Genomic DNA, 24,306 nt, shown 5'->3' on the forward strand with positions numbered 1-24,306 from the left:
GGTGTAGCGTGGGTGGGGTGGTAACAAGAACGGCAGATGGGGAGTTAAGGAAGAACTGAGTCATTAAGGGCCCAGTGCACTGTAGCAAGGCAAACTGCTGCTTACTGGATTTAGCAGCTGAGTCAATTAAGCTTTCTCTCTAGCAGATAATGAGGAAGTGAGAGGGTTTGAGTGAGTATGTGTGGGTATGTTCTTCTTCCCCAGAAGTAATATATGTTGAACATGTACAGTTACTTTATTTCTCACCAGTGATTTTTTTTGAATAATTGTTACCCCAGCAAAGCCATGTGCATTTATTCTCAAAGCACACTCCTAGTGTTATAGGTGAAGGAAGATGATGAGAACGAGTAATCACCTTAGTAAGGTCACTTATGTTCAGAAGCAAATGAGCTATAGGAAGACCACTCCTCTGTAAATGAAATTTACTGTTCTAGTTTGTGCCTCCAGTTTATTTATTCTGTCCAGTTTCTTCCATTTGGTGTCATGCTTTCCACACCCTTCTGATGCTAAGTGCTCATGGTCTTCCCTAATTCCCATCAAGATCTGGTTACAACCTTCCTTGGAAAATCATTCTAAAGTTATTTAAAAAGTTTATATTTCTGGATTACTTTATTCTTGTGTGTGTGGAGAAAGTGTTAACCCTTTCAACAATCTAAGAATTTTCTGTCCTCAGATTCATAACAAATCACAAGTGTGTCTACATGTGATCTAGGGAAATCACTGAATGTTCTGTACGTGAATCTATACTAACATATTTTAATACATAGAGGAAGAACTATAAGAAAAGTATGGCACCAATTAGTATGCTAACAAAATAAATCAGAGGAGAAGTAAATGAATGAAAGTAGTGAAAATATGAATAAGAAGGAGTCATAGGTTTGGGAAAAATTTTAGAGTTAAAAATGAAGACTCAACTTCAAATTTCTGGTTCACATGTGAGGACTTGGAAGTCACCCCTGCATCCTAGCAACAAGTAAAAAGCTGAACAAACTAAAAAATCTACAACTCTTTTTAGATCACTAAGAGAAAGTCATAGGGGAAGCCGTTGCCCCCAAATTGATGAAATGTAAAGGCAAATACAGAGAATCACAACTTACCAGAGCAGAAACCTCTGCAGGAACCACAGCCAGGGTAGGAAAACCTAAACTATAATCAACACGTTGCTGGAGGCTCCATATGGACACATCTGAGATGTAAAAACTCCAAGGAAAGCCAGTGATGGAAGGGCCCTCTACTTTGATGAGTTTTACCTCCCAGAACTTAACCCACAGTGAGTATCAGAAAAATCCCCTCATGCTTCCTGCCTGGGGAGGGGAAAGGAAATTCTGAAAGCTAACAGAGCACTTTGTTCTTCTTATAAGTTTTGTCCTCAGCAGAACCCACTTAACCACAGCCTAATGTGCTGGGTATCACAGAATCTGACTAAACTAGAGAAAGGTGAGTGCACAACCCCAGCTCCCTTCAGACATCCTGTTCCACCTCAAGGAGAGTGAGGGAGAACTGAGGAGCCGTCATGAAGTTCACAGCCCAGGGGCACATACTCTCTAAACTGACAGGAGTATAGAATACTTTATCCTTCCCCACCACACCTTACCACTACTTTATTAAAGGCCTATTTACAGCAGTTTCTTTTACCCAGTACAATTACAAGGCATACTAAAAGGAAAAAAGAAAAAAAGCCAGTTTGAAGAGACAAAGCAAGCATCAGAACTAGATTCAGAGATATGGCAGGGATGTTAGGATTATCACCATGGGAATTTAAAACAACTAGAACTAAGATGCTAAGGAATCTAATAAATAAAGCAGAATGCATGCAAGAACAGGTGGTCAATGTAAGCAGAGAAAGAGAAATTCTAAGAAAAAAAAACAAAAATAAGTGCAGGAGATTTAAAAAAAAGCACTAACGGAAATGAAAAATGCCTTTGATGGACTTATTAGTAGACTGGACAACAAAAGAAAGAATTTCTGAGCTTGAGGATATTTTAATAGAAATCTCCAAAAACTGAAAAGCAAAGAGTAAAAAGAAATTTTTTTAAAAAGCAGAATAGAATATGCAAGAAATATGGGACAAGTACAGAAGTTGTAACATATTGTTCAGATCTGTGTTTTCTCTTCTTAATCCCCTCCCCTTTTTTACCCAGTCCCCCAGTTCACTCCCCTCTGACAGCTGTCAGTCTATTTTATGTATCTATAATTCTGTTTCTATATTGTTTGTTAGTTTATTTTGTTCATTAAATTCCAGATAGAAGTGAGATCATATAGTACTTGTCTTTCTCTGACTAGCTTATTTCACTTAGCATAATATTCTCCAAGGGCATCCATGCTGTCACAAAAGGTAAGATTTCCTTCTTTTTGATGACTAAGTAGCATTCCATTGTGTAAATGGATCACAGTTTTTATATCTACTCATCTACTTGTGGGCATTTGTGCTGCTCCCAGACCTTGGCAAAGTAGGGGACAAATGGTGGCAGAAAGACTTTGGTTGGTGAGTGTAGAAAGCAGTATGTGGATGGTGTGTTATAGAGTTGTACACTTGAAACCTGTACAGATTTATTAACCAATATCATCCCAATAAATTTGATTTAAAAAGAATTATGTAGGTATAAATTCTAACTATATATTCTCATATTATGAGTATAAGCATATTTTTTTTACCTGAGAATATGTACATAAACACTTGGGGAGAAAGAAACTGGAGTGGAAGAAAAGATAGTCTTTGATTTCATTTATTATTTTTATTATAATTTCAATTTGTTTTACATATAAATATGTTACTTTTATTTAAAAACAAATGAAATAATGAAGGTAAAATTATTTTAAAACAATTTATATATATGTAGGTATATATATATATATAAGGGGAAACATAAAATTAACAAACAACTTTAGAAAAGAAAGTTATAATGCACATGTAATGGGAATACCAGGAGAAGGAAAAAGGAACAGAGGGAATATTTGAAAGAACAATAACTGAGAATTTTCTAAATAAATGTCTGATAACAAACCACAGATTCAGAAAGCTCAGAGAACACCAGGCAGGATAAATGGAAACAAACAAACAAACACACAAAACACAATAAAACAAAATGACATCTAGACATATTATATTCAAATTACAAAAGATCAATTCTGAAAATCAGTCTTGAAAAAAATCACCTTACCTAATAGAGCAGTAAAGATAAGAATTTCATCTGTGCCTTTGTTAGAAAACATGCAAGCAAGAAGAGAGTGGAGTGAAGTATTTAAAATATCAAGAGAAATAACCACCCACCTAGAATTTTGTACTCTAAGAAATTGAAAGAGAAATAATCATAAAGACAGCCATTACATAATGGTAAAGGATTGTGTCTTTACACAATCCTTACACAAAGGTAAAGGTAAAGGTAATGGTAAATTATCTTTACACAATGGTAAAGGTAATGGTAAGGATTGTGTCTTTACACAATCCTTAAGGTGTAAGTGCCTAGCAACAAAATGAGGCAAGGATTGACAGAATTGAAAGGAGAAATAAATGAATTCACTCTCATAGTCACAGACTTTAACACTGCTCTATCTGAAATGGACAGATCCAGCAGGCAGGAAATGAGTACAGACATATTTGAATGAATAACATCATCAATCAACATGATATAATAGAGATCTATAGACTATTGTCTATAGACATCAATAGAAAAATATCAGTGAAACTAATAGCTGATTCTTTGGATAGATCAAAAAAAGAGAAGCGAGAGAGAGAGAAAGAGAGAGTTGCTAATATTCGAAATGAAAGAAAGGACATCATCCCAGAACCCATGGACATTAAAATGAATAGCAGTTCTATGCTCACAAACTTGATAATTTAGGTGAATTTGATAACTTAGGCCAACTTCTTGTAAGACACCAAAGAAGATATACAGATGACAAATAAGCATATGAAAAGATGCTTCACATCATGCCACCAAATACTGGGAAGGATGTGGAGTAACAAGAATTCTCACTCATTGCCTGTGGGAATGCAAAATGGTCCAGCCATTTTGAAAGACATTTAGCATTTTCTCACAAAGCTAAACATACTCTTATGATGTAATTCAGCAATTGCACTCACTGGTCTTATCCAAAGAAGTTCAAAACTTACGTCCATAGAAAAACCTACACATAGATGTTATACCAGCTTTATTTGTAATTGCCAAAATTAGGAAGTGATCAAAATATCCCTCAGTGGGTGATTGAAATATTAACTATGGTAAATCTAGACAATGGAATATTGGTTATTCAGTGATATAAAAAGAAACAAACTCTCTAGTCATAAAAAGACATGGAGAAAATTTAAATACATATTGCTAAGTGTATATCCAAATCCATAGACTGTACAATACCAAGAGGGAACCCTAATGTAAGCAATGAATTTTGGGTGCTGATGGTCTATAAATACAAGTTCATCAGTTGTAAGAAAATGTACCGTTCTTGTGGGGAGACTATGCATGTATAGGGACGAGACTATATGAGAAATCTCTATAGCTTCTGCTCAATTTTGCACTAAACCTGTAAGTGATTTAAAAGATAAAATCTACTTAAAAATGAATTTACTAAGTGTTTCCACAGATATGGGAATGAAGTGAGAGTGAGTAATGAGGATACTGTGGGAGACTAAGTCAAAATAGTGCTGTTCAGTGCAAAAAATGCAGGGACAGTTGCAGTTTGCTGGTGGTTGTGGTGGTGGTGCTGGTGGTGGTAGTGGTAGTGGTCTATTTTGGCTTGGAGCATATTGCTTGGCACAGTTCCCTGGGAAGCCAACTATGAGAACAAATTATTGGAAAGAAGGCTTATCAGGGTGTGTGCTAGGATCCATGCCCGTGAGGGAAGTGTAAGTAGCAGAATTAGGCAAAGGAAGAAGCTGGACTTCAGTGCAGTAGTAAGACCTCAGCCAACACCACAGGGAATTCTGAAGCTTGGGTGGCCCTTCATATTTCTCCTGACTTGTGCACCAATCACTGAATATAGACCAGCCCCCTTGGAGATGTGTGACCTTGGATTGGGCAGACATGTGTGACTCAGGGAAATTTCTGGGGAGAACTGACAGCTCATAGCTATCAGGCAGGACATTCTAGCAAGTAGGGAGAAGTCCTTCAGTCCTGAAAAAGGGTGTGGGTGGCTAGGCACAGCAGCTACGGTATAATATATTTGGGAAATCCCAGTAAACATGTCCATTAGGCCACCCACAGGATAAGGAACTGTGCTGGAGATGTAATTATTACTGGTTATCTAGGTGAGTGCTAGCAAAACATCTTGTTTTGAATAGGATCAGGAAGAATATCACTTTTGTTTAAACTGCCATGTGCAAGGCCTGTTGAACATTCTCTCGTGTGCTAGTTCACTAATTTGTGACAATAGGTCAAATTTAACATCATTTTAGAGAAGATTTAAGCTCAGTGAGATCTGCTTGACTTTCCATTTTCCTATATTGTTTACTTAAAGGCTTTGATACATTGATCTTTAGAGGATAGAATAGGTCTGAATTATGAAGCTCTGTTTCGTGAGAAAGTTTGGAGAAAAGGTGCCATTCAAAAAATGGGAGGTTTGGGGAATCCTCTGAGCTTTTAAGGAAGAATATAACAAGATGCAAGAGAATAGATAAACTGTCTAAAGTGTATAGGATGGTGAAAATAACTATTTCACTCACTTTTTAGCTCCAGCCAAATATAGTTAAGCCAGTGGTTATTCAGCAATGTCAGCTGTCCTTTCCAGGCAAACACCATGGTGGATAATGAAGCCTTTCCTGCTAATGGTCTATTGCTACTCACAATAAGAAATGGTTGGGTTTACATTCTTTTTTAAAGCTAAAAAAGAGAATAAATACAACCTGAATCTTACTTATTCTGCATCTGACCCACACTGAGTCAACACATAGCACAAGTCCAATATTCTGACTACTAACTTGTGCTTACCTAAAAGAAATTTCCTAATTTACATAGAGCACATTTTCAAGTTTAAAATGAACACAACCCTGAATTCCTGGATGTGTGAGGAATTCCTGATGACAATTCATGTAGAAATAACTTCAGGGCACAAAGAGTTTGTTTTAAAGGACACAAAAATCCTGGGGGATTTTGCTGTGAGCAGCATAGAACTGATGTGACTGTGATCAAAGATATGAAATTAAAAGAGTATGTTGGAGCCATACAGCAAAGAGAAGAGAATTTCAAAACTCCAAAATCAATGAAGGTTTTTTAATGGACCTTAGGAAACTATATTTAGCCGTATTTTGGAGACTGAAAGAGAGAGATGAGAGTATAAGGTGAGGAAAGTTATTACCACAGTTAAGATTTCATCACGGTTTGAACTTAGGGAAGGATATTTTATATTCACAAACCTCACAATTTTGTGTCATCCTAGGCCTTGAGTTCCTCAGCAAAATTCTAAAATATATTCCATTTTCAAAATAAATAAATAATGGTCTTTGTCTTGAGCACTAATCATGAATTTTTAAATGCTTATTATATGTTTCCTCAAGAACATCCTGCTGTTATATCAAATTAAACAAAATGTTAGTCTTATTATTTGTTTTAAGTGTTTTTCTTCTTCCCAATTTCAGTTCATTTATAATATCATCATCCCAATTCAAAATAAAAAAGTGGTTTACTATTTCATCATATTATTGTCACATGGTAAATTAACTGGCATCACTTTTATTTTACAGATGAGCTAACTGAGCTTCAGAAAGATTGGGCATATGATTCAATTAACAAAAGGCATGCAGGCGGGGCTGGAGCCCAAGACTCTCTGACTCCAAAAATGTGTCCCTTTCACTGCACCAAACATTCATTCCATGTTTCTCTTTTAATCAAGAACTTATTCCCCTTCCTAGGTATTATTTCTTGTATTTGTACATTATTTTATAATTACTTTCACATATTTCATACCCTAATGCTCATCTTTATTTTCTAATGTTTCAATTACTGTGCTATACTTCTGATTTGGTTCTCTATTTCTATTTTCCTTTCTTCCAAGCCAGCCAGCAAGTCATTGGTGGTTTTTCTATTCTTAAAACCCTGTTTCTAACTGGATACTTCCTTATTCAAAAATATTTACTGACTCCTTCCAACTTTTACAATAAGCTCATTACCTTGGAACACAATGCCCTTCATAATCTGTTTCAATCTGTTTTTCTAAACTGTCTCTCACTGTTCCCAAATACAAACAGTACCCAAGTGAAACCAATCTATTCATGGTAAGTCACAAACTGTCTCTTGAACTCACCAGTAAACATTGAAATTCCTGTCTCTGGTTTTCATACATGTAGTTTCCTTCATCTGGAAAAGTCATTAATGCTACCCTGTAATGAATTCCTGTGATCTTCCAGGCACTGAGCTAGGCTTTTTACAGATATGATTTCTAATTTTCAAAACAACTTCCTAAGTCTCTCATTTTACAAGGGAAAAAATAAGTCTTTGACTATTAAGAAATTTGTACCAGGTGACACAACTACCAAGAGAACAGTGTGCCTGCCTGGGGTGCCTGCCCACAGATTCCACAACGCTTCAGTATTCTATTCTGTGTTCTGAATGCCTTTTCTTTCATCTGTTTGAATTTTTACCTATGACTCAAAAAGTCTAACTGAAATCATAACTTCTTCATATAAATATTTTTATGTATAAAAGTAACAGGTCTCTCCTTTGAATTCCTTAGATCTTGTTTGTGTTCATGTTGTATGTGTGCGCACAATTCATTTGGCATTGACCACGATCCTTTTGAGCCACAATGCTTTTTTCATGTGATCTTGAATTATTGACTTAACTTTTTTTGTATTTGTGAGGAGTGCCACCTTCTCCTCAGAATTTTAGTAGAGTTGTAAGTTGGGGTTGAATAGGCAAAGCTATCCTTTAAGAATTTGCTAGGAAAAAGATAATTCAATGAAGAGATGAATTTATTCTTTAGCAAACACCATAAATGGAGAGAAAAATGCAGTTATTATAATATAATAATTTCTCATCAAGTAGGCAGTAACATCTCTCAGACCCATAGATGAATAGAAAATGGAAACAAGGACAAAAATAGAGTGAAAATACTGGCACATGAGCTAGTATCCGGAGAGTAATGGCTTTATGATTGTTTTCAGTCTCGTGTTTTGGACAGTGTGGGAAAATGGGCAAAAGAGCCAGGTAGCATGAGTCATAGATAGAAAGCCAAATTGGGAAGTTCAGCCACGGCATGGTGAGGTCCCAACCTAGTAGCAGTATTCATAGCAAAGCTGTGCATGGGAGGAGATGAAGGGTTTTGCAGATGTAGTTTACCCAGGAAATTTCAGTGTCCATTTGCAGACCCAACATGTACTATCTAATAGTCACTTACTCCTTGAAGCTATTTAAATTTATATACTAAATCATTAAAATTAAATAAAATTTAAAATTTTGTTCCTTAATGACAGTAGCCACACTCTAAGTGTTCAGGAGCCACATGTAGCTTGCGGATATGTATCGACTATGCAGATCCAGAAAATCTTGATCATTGCAGAAGATTTTTTTGCACATTTCTGAATAAAGTACAAGTAATGTATAGCATTTTTTCCATTTTTGCTGTCTCCAAAGCCTATAGCTTATCAATTAGTATGGTTAATAAACCAGATATATAAGTTGATGAGGATACCAGCCAGCAGTATCCATCTCAGCTGCGGATGTTCATTGAAACACGAGAAAAACATACACAGAGACAACCAGGTCCTGTGAGGGAATAGGGACAGAAGGGCCACTCCTCATGTGGGGAGCGCCTTCGGCCACCCTCTCTCCTGGAGGGTTCCCTGTGTCCATACCCAAGCAGATTTTTATTGAGAAAACAGACTTAGTTTGTGGATTCACAGTTTGGCAGAAAAGATCAAAAGATGTAGGCAACTTACAAAGGTTGGGACAGAGCTCCTGCTGAGATTATGGGCAAGGTTTGTGGTCATTAACATATGAAAGGGCTACAGGTTCCAAAAGTTCCCTGCCTGTGCTTTTAAATTCCAAGTTAATAACATTCTCCAGCAAACAGATCTCACAGGATCTTGCATATTCTATGTCCCAGGCCTGATCACCCAGGGGGTCCACCATTTCTGGTCTGGGCCCTCCCTGCAGGCAGAAGACAGAGGCAGCCAGGAGACTTGGATTTCTCACATCTAAGAACAAAGACTCAGACTTTGACAAAGCTGAGGGGGCAGGAGTTAATGTCCATCACCCCTTCATTTCCACAGCCCCGAGTATCTTCCTAGAAGCCTCCATGTGATCATGCCTGTCTTAGATGATTCCCTCTGTGGGAAATCTTACCCATCATTGGCTAACTGATCAAGCTTAGGAGGTTTAGGCACAGAACAGGCAGCATTCAATCCAGGGAAATAAGATTTGTCTCCTCAGTGGCTCCTGGTCCGGAGGTCTTTCACTCAGCCTAAGTCATGGGGGGTTACAGCTTCCTGAGACCAGGCAGGGCGGTCCCCAACAATAAGTAACTTTTCAAAACTTGCAGTAAGTTTACTGGGTATTATAGAAGTGGTCTCCATAAAATTTTTCTTTAGAGAATATATAAATAGCCTTCAGGGTTTGGGTGGGATTTAAGGAAGCAGATGCAGCACCACTTGAATTGGACATTAATACATCTTTTGAGATGAGAAAGGGCATTCAGGTACCAAGCATAGCACAAGGTTAATGATGAAAGGCAGGACAGCTGACAAAAATGTGTGGAAAATAGTAAATGATTCACATTGGTGAGGATTTAAAATAAATATTGGAGAGAAATGTAAGATTCAGGAGAAAGGTGGATTGGAATCAAGTAGTGTAGGCTTAAAAGTTTGTTTTTAATTTAAACAAAGAACTTGGTATAAGGGATATTGGCATTTGTTCTTTGGGAAGATAAATCTTCCATCCCTATGATGTTAGATTAAATAAGAGTGTCACTGAAAGAAAAAAGTAAATGAAATTCTTTAGGATACTTCTCCAGTAATTATGGACAGAGGAAGAGAGAAATATGTGCTACAGAACCTATATAAATGCAGAAAAAAGGGGGGGGGATCAGAAATGACTCAGATTTCAAGTGGGAGGGATAAAGAACATTACATGCTGCACAGGGTCATAAAAAATATAGTGAGTTCAGTTTCAAACATGTTTATTTCAAACAGTCACAAACTGAGGGGGTCTCAGTGGAGGGAAACATTTGGACTTCATCCTGTAATAGTTGGGCCCTAAAATGAAAATGAGATGATGGAACCATGAAAGATTCCATCTTCAGAAGAGAGCAACAGGGGAAGAATTTATTGAAGAAGGAAGACAAGGTGAACTCAGAAAAGGATAATAACCATGGCATGAAAGACCCTGTGAAAGAGAAGCTTCAGAGGAGTGAGTGGTGAGCAATCTCCAAATTTAAAAAGAATTCAAGGACAATCCCTAAAGGGAAAAGTTTGTGGGGATTTAGAGAACAGAAAAGATAGTTGAGACATTTTCAGTGGAGCTGGACAGATGGGGTTATATGCCTGATTATAAAGGATTATTTAGGTAAGGAGCTGGTAAGGAAGTTGGTAACTAATCCATTTTTTCCCTTTTCTTCGAATATCTCCTTCGCTTACTTTTACTGTTGCTTCCTTTTTCAGTGTGAGAATTAAAACACTCAGAAGAGACATTTTTAAACCCTTCTGCAATTGCATTTAGCCTCTATCTGCTTCTGTATCTATTTCCTTTTCCTTCTCTTTTGTTACTGTAGATGAACTGTCGGGTCTTCTAATAGAAAACAACCATCCAGTTTGCTCTGTATCCTGTTCCTTCCCACCTACTTACCTTGCTACCACTTCAACAATAAAGTTCCTTCCCTGTTACGCATTATCAAATTTTACCATTTTTCCTCTCCACAGTATCTTTCTCATCAGTACATATGAAAGCATTATTTTTTGATGAACTTTTCCTGCCAGTTGCCATATCAGTTCTCTTTCTTTCTTTACAGGAAAGAACCTTGAAAGTGAGGTTCAATTCAATATCTATTTTCTCTGCCCCCTACTCCATATTTTTTTACTCAACACTGCCTTAAGATCACTATTATCAAGGTCAATATTTCTAAATTATGTGCCACATCTAGACTCAGTCAAGAGAGGACCCTTTCCTAGGCCCCACAACTTGGAAATCTCTGCTCTAGCTTTCACTGGCTGAGCACCTCACCCACAAAGTGAATTGTTTTCTCTGGCAGGAAACCAGAACCCCAAATTTCCTATTAAAATCATTTAAGACCACTTCAGAATCTACACCAGCCTCGTCCTTGGGTTTGACCCTCAAGAGTAGATTACACCACTGGTATAATTATCCCTGGTCCACAAGGATTGCCAAAAACCAGCTGTTTGCAGGGTGTTAACAGCTTGTCCACAGCTTGCCTATGCAATAGTTCTGTCATGGCAGAGCGTAGAGTTTATAATGGGAAGAAAACAGGGGCAGGATTCTTATACTTTCATATTTCAATATTGAAAAGGAACCAGAGTATGCTAAATTTTAGTGTGTCTTTTCACAACATTGAAAAAAAACTGTTAGAAGAAAAACTTTTTTAAATAGTTAGCTTGATTTACAACACAAACATCTAGATGTATAGTATGAGCAACACATACTAAAAATGTTAGATAGCATTGGCCAGTGTAGATCAGTTGGTTGAGTGTCATCCTGCATACTGAAAGGCTATGTGTTGGATTCCTGGTCACAGCACATACCTAGGTTGCAGGTTTGACTCCTGGTTGGGAGCATATGAGAGGCAACCAATCGATGTTTCTCTCTCACATTGATGTTTCTCTCTCCCACCCCCACCCCCATCCACTCTCCTCCTTCCTCTCTCTCTCTAAAAGCAATGAAAAAATGTCCTCAGGTGAGGTGGAAAAAAGGTGTTAGAAGTAGGCATGACTAGATTTAATGTTTAAATCCTAAAATACTGTTTACTTAGCTAAGCAGCAGCATTTGAGAGAATAAATCACTCCCTCTTCATAAGACTCTTTCTTCCCTTGGCCTTCCACATTAGCATCAACTTCTCAGACTTCTTTCAATTACCTTGGACACATTACCTGAATATCTTTTCCATCTTTATACATTACCTTGCTTAGATCATCTATGTTTGTAGCTTTAAATGCCATCATCTGCTGATGATACCTAAATTATATTGTAGCCAGAACTCTGATCTCTAGACTCATATGTGGGTGGCCTGCTTGAACACTCAATTTGACTGTCTAATAATTATTTCAAAATATGACAGTCAAATTGACTATTTGATCTTTCTCCTCCAAATCTGCTTGTTCCCCATCTCAACACCAGGTGGGCCAAAAGTAAGTTACAGTTATGAGTACATAAAACATAGAGTTTATTCTTGTATTATTATTAATTATTGTATTATTTTCCATATGAACAACTGTAAAACTTTTGCCTCATCCTCTATATAACAACTTCATTCTCACAACTGCTCAGGCTTCTCTCTTTCTCTCAAACCCTGCATCTGTCATACCCTGCCAGTTCTACCCATAACATGTATCCAAAATGTGATCATTTGTTACCTAAATCATGTTGCCTTTCATCTGGATTATTACAAGATTTTTCTAGTTAGTTTTCAATATGTTATACAGAATTCTCCTGTTATCATGTTGGTGATAGCAATTCACCTGACTGCTCAAAACCCTGCAATATTTTAAAATTTGTTACAGAGTAAAAGCCAAAGTCTTGAGCTAACCTAGGAGGCACTCAGTGATCTGAACAACCCATCTGTGTGCCCGCTGACTCTCTGCTTTCTTCTTCTGCTACTGTTCCTGCACTCACTCTATTCCAGCCACCCCAGTCCCCTTACAGTTCTTTTCAATCACACTAGGTAAGTACCTGTCACACATACCATTCCCTTTGCTCAGATTTGTCTTTCTCCAGGTGTTCGTGTTTTTCATTCCTCACCTCTTTGATATCTCTGCCCAAATGTGGCTGAAGTGAACATTCGACCACACATCTCAGAACTCCTTCCATGACTAAGATACTCATTCTGGACCTGTTACCAGAACAAACAGCCTGCAGATGGACCAAGCAACAGAAACTAAGCAATATGTACTTGCAGGAGCTGGAAGAGCGTGTATGTTTATATAATTGGATTCTAATGATGCTAGATCAAAGAAAGATGGAACATAAAGTTGAAAAGGTAGAGATACTGTATAAAAGCCCTTACCTATGACACAGAGTGCCAATACCCTTGGAGACTGTATTAACATGATTTCTAGGATGTCTCTAGTAAGCCTGGCTATAGTTGGTCCATGGCAAATGATAGACAAAGGCAGAAAAAGGCAAAGGGAAGTTGACATCCTAGACTGAGAAACCAATCAGACTTTAGAAAATGACCACATAGCTTTCCATATATTAAAATAATAAGAAATGCACTAGTGAGAGGGGATTTTGGCATTATTGAGATAGTTTTATAGGCAGGGACTGATGGCAGAAAATGCAGTTACAGACCTAGGCTTCTTCAGAACAATGTAAATAAGGTTCCAAAACAATAGAGACCAGGAGCTAGCACTTAATTATGAGAAGCAAAGTAGGTATAATATTGTAATGATAGTCAAGGTAAGAGTGGTAGCCTGGAGAATCTGATATACAGAGCTCTGTGGAAGTAGTTAATAAACAGAATGCTTCAAAAGTCAAAATAAATGGACAAGCAATATGAGTATTGCTCAATTTAAACAACCAGAAAAGTCAAGGATAATCATTAGGAGGATAGTGTCAAAAAATGCCATCTTTTTTTTTAAGATTTTATTTATTTATTTTTAGAGAGGGAAGGGAGGGAGGGAGAGAGAGAGACAGAGACAGACAGACAGAGAGAGAGAGAGAGAGAGAGAAACGTCAATGTGCGGGTGCTGGGGGTTATGGCCTGCAACCCAGGCATGTACCCTGGCTAGGAATCAAACCTGGGACACTTTGGTTCCCAGCCCGCACTCAATCCACTGAGCTACGCCAGCCAGGGCTAAAAAATGCCATCTTGCTTGTCCTATTCCCAGACCTGAGATACTTCTCAAGCCTTAACCCAAGTACTGAAAGTTCCCTACAAAGGAAAAGTTTTCAACACTAAGACAAATGTGTAGTGAAGATTCACTAAAGATGTTGTATGGGATCTGAGTGGACCTTGATGCTTGGGGACCAACAGTAGCATCATGGCGCTCATGTTAAAGTAGAGACATTTGGTTGTCAGGTAATGAATAGTATCTTCAACCATAGAAAGGTTACAGTGGGCCCAGTCGATTCACAGACCCAGTCAGTAGTTATTTCTCCAGTTCTGGAGTGTATAGGTGAAATGAATATTCCCAGCAGTGACATGGCAGTGAGCAGAATTCCCCATAATCACTCTTTTGACATGTATGGTAAGAGTTAGCATGGTGCATCATACTAAATAGGAGCGTCTGATATTGTCCCCAGTCCCCAACTGTTATGATCCTTAAAGGGGATATTTCAGTATACATATATAAGGAAATGTCTCAGCTTTGAATCTCTCATAGGATAGGCTGAGTTCTCTGTTGCAACTTCTTGCAATTCCATTTCTCCTTCTGCCAATATTGTTTCATTCACTTGTTTCAAAGGATACTCACCAGTAAACTTTCTGCATGCATTTTTTTGTCTTAAACTCAGTTTCAAGTAACTTGATTTAAAATAATGACCTTTTTAGTTAGGCCTTTCCTAGACATATTACATAAAATTGTAATCTCTCATCATCTCTACCACCCCCATACTCCTTATGCCCATTCTGTTTTTATTTCCTTAACATCACCATCTATAAATTTTATGTACTTTAAATAAATTTTTATCATGTTTATTGTCTGTATGAACCAACACTAGAATTTAAGTCCTATGAAAAAAGGTATCTGACTATTCTCTTTACTGCTGAATCTTCCACGCATGGTACATGACAATTGTTGAATATGACAATTGTTTAATATATCAATTGTTGAATAACTAAATTCCTGCAGTTCTAGAGGTAGTATTTCACACTTGCAGTCACTTGCTAAGCAGAATCATGTCCTTCCAAAATGGAGCAAAGAACTGTCAAATGACATATATTTATTGAGAGCTCACTATTCACTACTTATTTCCATAAATAATATTTTCTTCTATGTACTCTCAGTTTAGAAGCAGCATACAGTAGAGAGGAACCAGAGAGCACAATCAGTGAAAAGTATCCTGACTAGTTAATGAGGAAGGACAAATTTCCTGGCAGAAGTTTCCTCATGGGAATTTGGAAAGTGATGTGAAGCGTAATGGAGAATATATATATTCCGTTCTTTCTTAAAGAATGGGTGCTATGGAAAAAGTCAGCAATGGAAGAGCAAGATATTCCTAGTGAGAAAAAGAAGCATGAGTGAAAGCTAAGCTGGGACACCTAATTAGAAAAGGGACAATAGCCCAGCTAAAGGGAATATGTTTAGGAAAAGTCATGGGAAATATATTTACATGGTTGGGTTCTGCTAACTAGATTATTGAGTGTGTGGTAGCAGGACTAAGATAGGAGTTAGTAGGAAATAAGGACCTCTTTATTTTTTTAACAAAAAAAGCATTATAATAAAACTTGGTTTTAGAGAATTTAAGCCAGAATGTTCAGGTTAGACAGAAGTAGGGTACAGAAACCTAAGTGGGAGGTCGTTGCAATAATCAGGACTGAAATTACTGAGAAATAAGGTTAAGTGAATATATAGTAGAAATGTATTAAAGAGACATAAAAAGTCTTGAAAGAGATAATTTGGGAATTTGTGGCAAAAAAAAGAGGCCCCTTGGGAAGTGATTATGACTCTCATCTTCCTTGTCAATTAGGCCTACAGCATTATTTATTCCCCACAATCATTATATATAATAATATCTTATCTATAAAGAAGAGTATGGAGCATAAGGTAGAAATCAAGTCCAATAAATAAAAATACATATTTATATTACCTCAAGACACAAGAGCTGCTTAACGTTGGCATTGTAAACTTATTGCACTATCTGAATGTGCTAATTTGAAACAAAGTTTTGTAGCCTTGGCTGGTGTTTTGTGTGGCTATTCCCTCAAGGTCCAAAAGACTTCTCTCAGAAGTCTCCAAAGGCATGAACTGTCTGGAGGAAATACCATACACAGAGCTCTCAGAAGTGCATATTTGAGTACCATTAGCAAAGGAGGGAGAGTTTGCCTCAAATTTCATGGGAATATGCAAGGATAAAGGTCATTGCTAAGGCAACTAGGACTCAAACCACTCAGGGACCCAATGCTTAAAGTCAACAACTTCTGTACGAAATGAAAACAAAATAAAAATGATACAGAGAGCAGCCTGTATTGATCATTTCCAGAGGAAATTGAGCCTTTGGAGCCACTCATTGTAGTCAGCCACATGCCATATGCTCAGGGGAAATCAAGCCCCATGACTGCAGAAGCCCAGGTGATACTGACAAAAGAGACATTTGAAAAAGCATAGGCTAAAATATCAATATTAAAGCTGGGTGGGAAATAATTGCCTGTCATCCCAAGTTAGGCATTGAATTATACATTTAAAATAGTGAGTATTTATAGTTTTCAAAAGTTAATGTCTCCTTCTGAAGATTTCATAGACAGCCTGCCCCAAAGTGGCATGAGGAAAAATAGCTCATTCCATGCAGGTGTGTGGTTTTTTCAGTGACCTTTAGAGCTGAGGGTTTATTCTCTGTGTTTTACTTTAAGTCAGTGTTTCCTTCTTGCACCTCCTGGTGCCAAAAGACAATATTCCCAATCATGCAATGATGTGATTCCAAAAAACAAACAAAACAAATAAGCAAAAAGCCAATAAGTTTCTTAAAAGTTATTCTCAGTAATTATTCTAGCTCTAGCTGGTGTGGCTCAGTGGATTGGGCCACAACAGCAAACCAAAAGTTCTCTGAATCAATTGTCTGTCAGGACACATGCCTGGGTTGCAGCCAGGTCCACCTCTGGGGCGTGCAAGAGGCAAATGACGTTTCTCCTCCTCTCTTTCTTTCTCCCTGTCCTCTAAGAAAAATAAACATTGAAAAAATAATTATTCTAAAAAATCATGCTATTCCAACACAATGTCTCCTGCTCCTTATGCATGTGTACAGTTGTGCATGCCAGTGTGTGCACACGTGCACCTGCACAGAGCAATCTGTCTCTCAGCTGGCTAATATTTGGAACCCTTTCATGACAGTGTCTGAGACAGCTTCTTGCATTCAAGAAAAACAAAATTTATGGTCACATATTTCCCTGAATAAAAAGCACCTAATTTTCCTGTTGTCATCTATGAATTTTCACTCACTATAGAATAAGGTTTATGGTTAGAAAACGAGTGTGCTGTTGTTAATTTTATGGCTGATAGAAGGTATAAATGTTGGGTTAACAGTTGTAGTTGCATATATTGACATTATTTCAGACTAACAATGTACATTTTCATTGAATTTTTAAAAATATTGCATTTATTTATTTTTAGAGAGGGGGAAGGGAGGGAGAAAGAGAGGGAAAGAAACATCAATGTGTGGTTGCCTCTCATGTGCCCCCTATGGGGGACCTGGCCTGCAACCCTTTGGTTTGCAAGCCCATGCTCAATCCACTGAGCTACACCAGCCAGGGCTTTTTCACTGAATTTTTAACCACTCTAAAATTTCTAGAGTATTAAGAGACCTACGACATTAATCTTTGGAAAGAACCCCTAACTATACTGTCACCTCAGCATAGCACAATAAGAATAAAAGACTCTAGATCTTATCAATTCATTAGCAAGAAATAGGTTTTTTAGCATTTTCTGTGGCTAGTCCTATGCCAAATAATATAGAGGACATCTAAGCTAAAAAGATATTGTTACCACTCTAGTAAAATTCATTATTTTATTTTCATCATTTTTAAGTCCAAAAAGCTATAATCCTAAGTGAAACAACATGGACTAACAACTTCAGTTTATTAGTGAAGCTGTGTCCTAGGCACCCATGGGAGAGGGCTGAGAAAGGGCCTTTCTCTTCCTGGTTCACTCCAAACTCCCTTCCTTAGATGTAGACACATCTGAATTTTATGTCAACAGTTTTTAGTCACTGATGAAAAAAACCACACCATAGCCCTGGCTGGCGTAGCTCAGTGGATGGAGCGCGGGCTGAGAACCAAAGTGTCGCAGGTTCGATTCCCAGTCAGGCCACATGCCTGAGTTGCAGGCCACGGCCCCCAGCAACCACACATTGATGTTTCTCTCTCTCTCTCCCCCCCTCACTTCCCTCTCTAAAAATAAATAAATAAAATCTTAAAAAAAACACACACACCATAATCTCATAAAGTTGATGATTAAATATTCTTGGTTACACTGAAAAATGTTATTTCATAATTTTATACAATGAAGAATATGTACACTTCTACCCCTGAAATGTCTGGTCAGTTTTAGTCAGTAACCCTCTTAGGAACTCTTAGTAAAATGCATATCCTTTCAAAGCCAGGGTATGTCCCCACCAAAATGCTATGGGGTATATTTACTTGAGTGCAAATACAGAAAGCATCTAGTCAGTTTCATAATTGCTATGGAACACCCAAGAATTTTGTACATTCAGGGTACTAAAAATATATGTATATTCAATTTTGATATAAGAACAACAGGCAAAAAGAGATTTACTTTAATGTTTGTGTTTTTTTGTGTTTCTATCAGAGTGGACTCTGTTCATGCATGAACATAGATAAACTAGTTTGTGCAAATCTTGCTCGTTTGGGGCAGGCCCTTTATATTGTAAATGCAACACCACATATTTTCACAAACTCTTGCATACCTACTTTTCCACAGCTTTACACTATCATAACATGGCTTTGGAGGGATAAAATCCAGAAAGTTTTGACTATGCTTATGTATCTGCAGTTTAATACATGTTTTTTTGTGAAAAATAAACAAAGCAGGTATATGTATTCAATTTGACAGCCTATTTTCTTCTTGTATGAATATGCAAAAACCCACCTGTTCAAACTTTGCAGTGACCCACAAGGTAAACAGTACTACGCGTGTTGATGGACTGACTATATTCCAGCACTTTCAGGGTAGGCCATTTAAATCCCAAAATGTCCATTGAAAGATTTGCCTGCTGCCTCAGGTAGTCAAATCTGTTTCTAAGAAAAACTGATTGGCTTGCTAAGAAGAACTTTATGTACAACAAAAACATTGTGCAGCATAATCTCCGTCTCCAAGCTTTCAGATCTTCAAGAAGTACATGGTATCTATTGTGGTAGCTGAAAGGCATGGGATATATTTGAATATATTTACTGTTCTTACTTTTCTGTTTCAAAGAACATTGCTTTTTATCCCCTGGGTACCAAATCAACAAAAGTCCTTCCAGAAGAGCAGCTGCTGCTTAATTGCCCCAAAGAATTAATGCACTACCTAAATTGAACACAGTTCAGTGTCTGCACCAAGTGGGTCCTCAATTAAAGTTGATGGATTGGCTTTCTCATGAGCAGTAAAAATTCAGTTTATAGAGATGCATCCTGTGAGACTAAAATCAATAATTTAAGAACACTGTGCATTTAATTCTTTGTGGCAATACAACAATATGTATAAACATAAAAACTACATGTTTCCATTTTTTAAAGTTGTTTTCTAGTTAACTGACAAATACTGAGATTCTCAACAATGCTTAATCATAATCTAATCATAGTGAGACTATAAATTTGGATGATTCAATACAGGTATTCTGACTGCAATATTAATTATAAGGAATTTGAAGACTCAAACATCTGAAAATAATATATAAACTTGTTGTTTAGTGATAAGAGGTTAAAATCACAGTGTTAAAGATTGCCTATTAGTGTGAAACATTCATTTGAACTGTTCATTGCATATTCTTTAGAATATAGATTTTGACAACTTTCTATATTACCATATGCCATTATTTAAGGAAGATGAGCAGGTTTGGAAAGATGTACCAGAATCAACTATTTAATTTGATCAGGTGACACCCTTTGATCAGGTGAGAGCTCAGAAATCATCTACTTAGTCAAAGCAGAATCTTAGACCCTGAGGGAATGGGCTGCTGGGTACTTTAGCAGAGGATTGCTTTTGCATCCTGCACTCAAGCCAGAGCTGCGCTCTACATCTGAAAAAGTTTGAGCAAATAAACTGACGCGCATCTAACACCAAAAGATGGGAAGTGGAATTAGTTCAGAGAGTAAGGAGTCAGCCAAAAGATCAAAAGAACTGGAGAAAAAGCTTCAGGAGGATGCTGAACGAGATGCAAGAACTGTAAAGTTGCTGTTATTAGGTAGTATTTTATTTCTTTTTGCTTTCAACCCCTAATGTTGTCTTTGATTGTGTTGTATTCACTTTTTCAAATTTTAAGTGTATTACCATATGGAATATTTATTATGAAAATGTGTTTGAAAACAAATGGACTTTCTGTGCACTTTATAAATATTTACTATTTTTTAGTATTTATTACATGATCTTTTGTTAAGTAGAGAGACAAATCTTTATTAGATGACTCAATTTCTCTGTCAATAATACAATTTATTATTAATCAAAAACTCATAAATGTTTATTATTTTATTGCACCCTAATAATTTCTTAATGTCATATTTATAATACTGAAAACAATCCCTTAATTGCAAGCTATAAAGGTTTATAATGTTTTGTTTGAGCAGAAATATGTTATTTGTTATCTGAGTTAATGTTATTGAATTACTTATGCTGTTAAAACCAATTAGTCCAAAGTTATTTTACAAGTAACTATAAGGGACTTTAAATTATATTAATAGTATTATTCATGTTTCTGAACACTACCTGTGATATCGTCTGCATACTTGAAAAATACTCCATTTAAATACTTTTAGAATATTTATAACTCATTCAGGTAAGGAATTATGTCTTTTTTGCCTTCTCATTCCCTCAAAACACAGCACAGTATTTTACCACAACTATAAATTTGATAAATTTTTAATGAAATAAAATATAGAAAATAATCTATATGGCACATATTTGTCTAAACATAAAGATATTTCACAGCAAAATAAGCCAGGCAGTGAAAGACAAATACTATATGATCTCACCTTTAATAGGAACCTAAACAACAAAGAAACAAGCAAAATATAGTCAAAGACACTGAAACTGAGAACAGACTGACAGTGACCAGAGGGGAGAGAAGAGGGAATTTCAGGGGAGAATGGGAAGGGTTTATAGGAGCAAATATGAAGGACACATGGACAAAAACTAAGGGGGGTGGGTAATGGGAGGGAGGTGGGGAGGGATGCGTGGGTCGGCTGGAATTGAAGTAAAAGGCAGAAAACTGTACTTGACCAATGATTAAAATAAAATAAAATAAATGATTTAGAAAAAGATATTTCACATGTAGCAGTCACTGGAAGAGAAATGTTTTTGAAATAAAAATAAAGACAGAAAAAGAATACAAAACAAGAGTTTTAATTTAATCATAGCTGTATGTTCTCCCTCCTCCTAGTTATATGCAAAAGGACTTCATTGAGAATTGTGAGATTTCTCTAACAAAATATCCCCATTTCTTTCTTTTTTTTAAAAGATTTATTTATTTATTTATTTTTAGAGAGGGAAGGGAGGTAGAGAGAGAGAGAGAGAGAGAGAAACATCAATGTGCGGTTGCTGGGGGTTATGGCCTGCAACCCAGGAATGTACCCTGGCTGGGAATCGAACCTGGGACACTTTGGTTCCCAGCCCACGCTCAATCCACTGAGCTATGCCAGCCAGGGCCCCATTTCTTAAAGTGTCCTTTTGTTCCCAGTGACAAGTGTCTCAGATGCTAACTGTGGGATTTCCTGCACTTGCTTCTCAAAGGAAAAGATGTTTTCTCCCTTCATTCACAGATCCTATGGGCACACACTTGTCCTTGGCAAACCAGCCAATATACTTTCCATAAGACTCCAAAGTATTCTAGGAGGTTTTGATCAAGAGTGAAAGTAATGTGGACACAGGAAAAGCAAATAAAATGTGAAAAGGGAAAGCCAAACACTCATACAAATGCATTCTGTGTGCCTCTTGTGCTAAGAACAGTGGTATAGAAGTAGTGATAAAATATATTAAAATTCATGTTTCAATAAAATTTCAAAGAATAGACACATTTTATACACTGATTATTATTATTTGTATTAAAGTGATAGGTTAGAGCAGAAGAAAAGGTAACTTTTGGTACCACGCATATAAAAGAATCATTAGTGGTATTATGGCATCTTTTATTTTCCCAAGACAATAACAATTTTACGAATTCACTTCCAATGTTACCATACAATTTGCTTGGATTTATTGGGTTTCAACAATACATGCACTGAACTCAGTTACATCTCATTTATGCAAAATTAGTCAAATTCTCTTAGGCTTGTCCTGTTTCAATAATATTCCAAACACTTGACTAAGCTTTTCTTTCTGGACTATATTTGAACTCTTTACAGTGATTAAATTGTTACATTTCAAAACAACAAAGTGTTGTAACAACACTGCTTCAATTTTCATATTTCTAATCAAACGAATTTAATTGAACTCAAATATTCAATTTGGCCTCATTAATACATCATACAAGTGTTCAGTGGAACTAAACTGAACCTCCTCATCCACCCTCAAATATCCTCATCAATGAAAGGTGTGTATTTTTTCTTGTCATTGAAACAATGATTCTCATTCATCAGTGTGGCCTGAATAACAGTATTTTTAAGTTTATCAATGAGTATGTAATGTGGTACTAACCAGTTCATATTTCTAGTAATCAGATCCTGAGACTAACTCTGTTTTTATAAGAAGTAGAAATCTAAAACATTTTGATAGAATTTATTCCTTATGGTGCTCCTCTTATTACCCAATTAATTTCTAGGTGCTCAAACAGATAGCATAGCTTTTCAAATTTAACACATACTGTGTAGTAGATGTACCATTTGGTATTACTGGACACAATACATCACTGAATCTAAAGAGTTATCAAAGCACTATATTATAAATAAAGGATCCCCTAGCAGACACATTTATTTTTTTATTACACCTTTCAGACATTTAGTAAAATTAGAGAAGAGACTCCAGATCTGTTTCTTTAGCCAAAAGCAGGCTTCTAGGAAACACTGGAGATGACTCATATATTCTTCATTTCATAGCTGCTATGAAGACAACAACGTTGCATGCTTTAAAAGTTAGCCTGTAAAGTTAGCCTGTAAAGATGCCCCCAAGAGAGTACATTTTAATAAGTAAAACAAATTCTAATGAATAAAATGTTCTCCTTTGTAGACTTCTGTTAGGTTTTTTATCTTTACTTTAGATGTTTGAGTAAACTTTAATTCTATTCAAAACAGATACCTATCATTTAACAGTAGGATTGGTATGAATCATGTTTCCATTTTTTCTGTCTCCTCTCTTTTTTTAAGTTTCTGTTAAGATTGATATATTTTGCCATGTTACTTTCTTTTTTCTCTTTTGTAAATTTCCATCACAAGCGCTCATTAGATTCAGAGCTCCATGGGAGGAAGAGGAAAAAAATGAGCTCTCTTTCCTTCATATTTGAAATTCTGCCATGTACACTCTATAATTCTCCATTATGATACTGTAATTAGCTGCTAGCCAGTGATTTCCAACTTTATCATGGACTGTTCATATCGGTGTTCCTTTCGTTCAATTCTAAAATCTTTAATTCCTTTTCTATGTACTTCACACTGTATACATCACACTGTATATCTTAAATGGTGCCATCTGAGTTGTATTGTTTTAAAATTTAATTACTATTTCAATTATCTGGCTCATTGCATTTATTTATACAGAATGGCAGATGGCAGCACCTAATAGCTTGCTGTAATGTCCCTTTTCCCAAAAGGCAAAAGCACTTAGACTGTTTTGCTTATATCTGGTTTTTTAGATTAATTTATCTCTACTATTCAGGACACCTTTAACATAGACTCACAAGTCTATCACATAAAAGATTCAAACCGTTTATCAAGGTATTCCATATTTAGTCAAAGGACAACACTTGTTAATGAGATTGAGTATCCTGTCCTGCTGAGAATGAGTCTTGTTAATTTAACAGAACCTCTCTATCTCATTATATCAGACAACATTTTTATATATACTTTTTCATTCAAGCACTGAACTATTGATTGAAGGACAATACAGTACATTTTAAAACGTTTATATAAGCAGCATGAGCAGTTAGGAGAGAAGGAGTATAGTGAAACCTTTGTTGGTGTAGAAACCCCAAGTTTTATAGAAAATAAAATAAAATATCCCTCCAGTTAAGATTTTGGATGCAAATTCAGAATCCATCCTCTTATTTAAGGTTCCTCCAAATGTTAATACATAAATACATCAAATAGGATTTGAAACCAAAGAAGCATTTAGGATTCAAGGTGAAACTGAGG

At 36.5% G+C, this 24,306-nt stretch overlaps 1 protein-coding gene across 2 annotated transcripts in view; it reads left to right on the plus strand.

Moving 5' to 3' along the window:
• The window catches only part of GNAT3 (G protein subunit alpha transducin 3), a 132,797-nt gene that overhangs the window by 58,408 nt on the left and 50,083 nt on the right, over positions 1 to 24,306 (plus strand). The window contains exon 1 of one of the 2 annotated variants that reach the window (XM_028525758.2): positions 18,936 to 20,213. The exons of the other annotated variant lie outside the window; for it this stretch is intronic. Within the exon in view, the coding sequence (XP_028381559.1) occupies positions 20,096 to 20,213 (118 nt within the window). The 5' untranslated portion in view covers positions 18,936 to 20,095. Of the gene's footprint in view, positions 1 to 18,935; positions 20,214 to 24,306 lie in introns of those variants that run through there. 2 annotated transcript variants of the gene reach the window in all.

The sequence above is a fragment of the Phyllostomus discolor genome, chromosome 10, assembly GCF_004126475.2.
Source record: "Phyllostomus discolor isolate MPI-MPIP mPhyDis1 chromosome 10, mPhyDis1.pri.v3, whole genome shotgun sequence".
In the NCBI taxonomy this organism is placed as follows: domain Eukaryota; kingdom Metazoa; phylum Chordata; class Mammalia; order Chiroptera; family Phyllostomidae; genus Phyllostomus; species Phyllostomus discolor.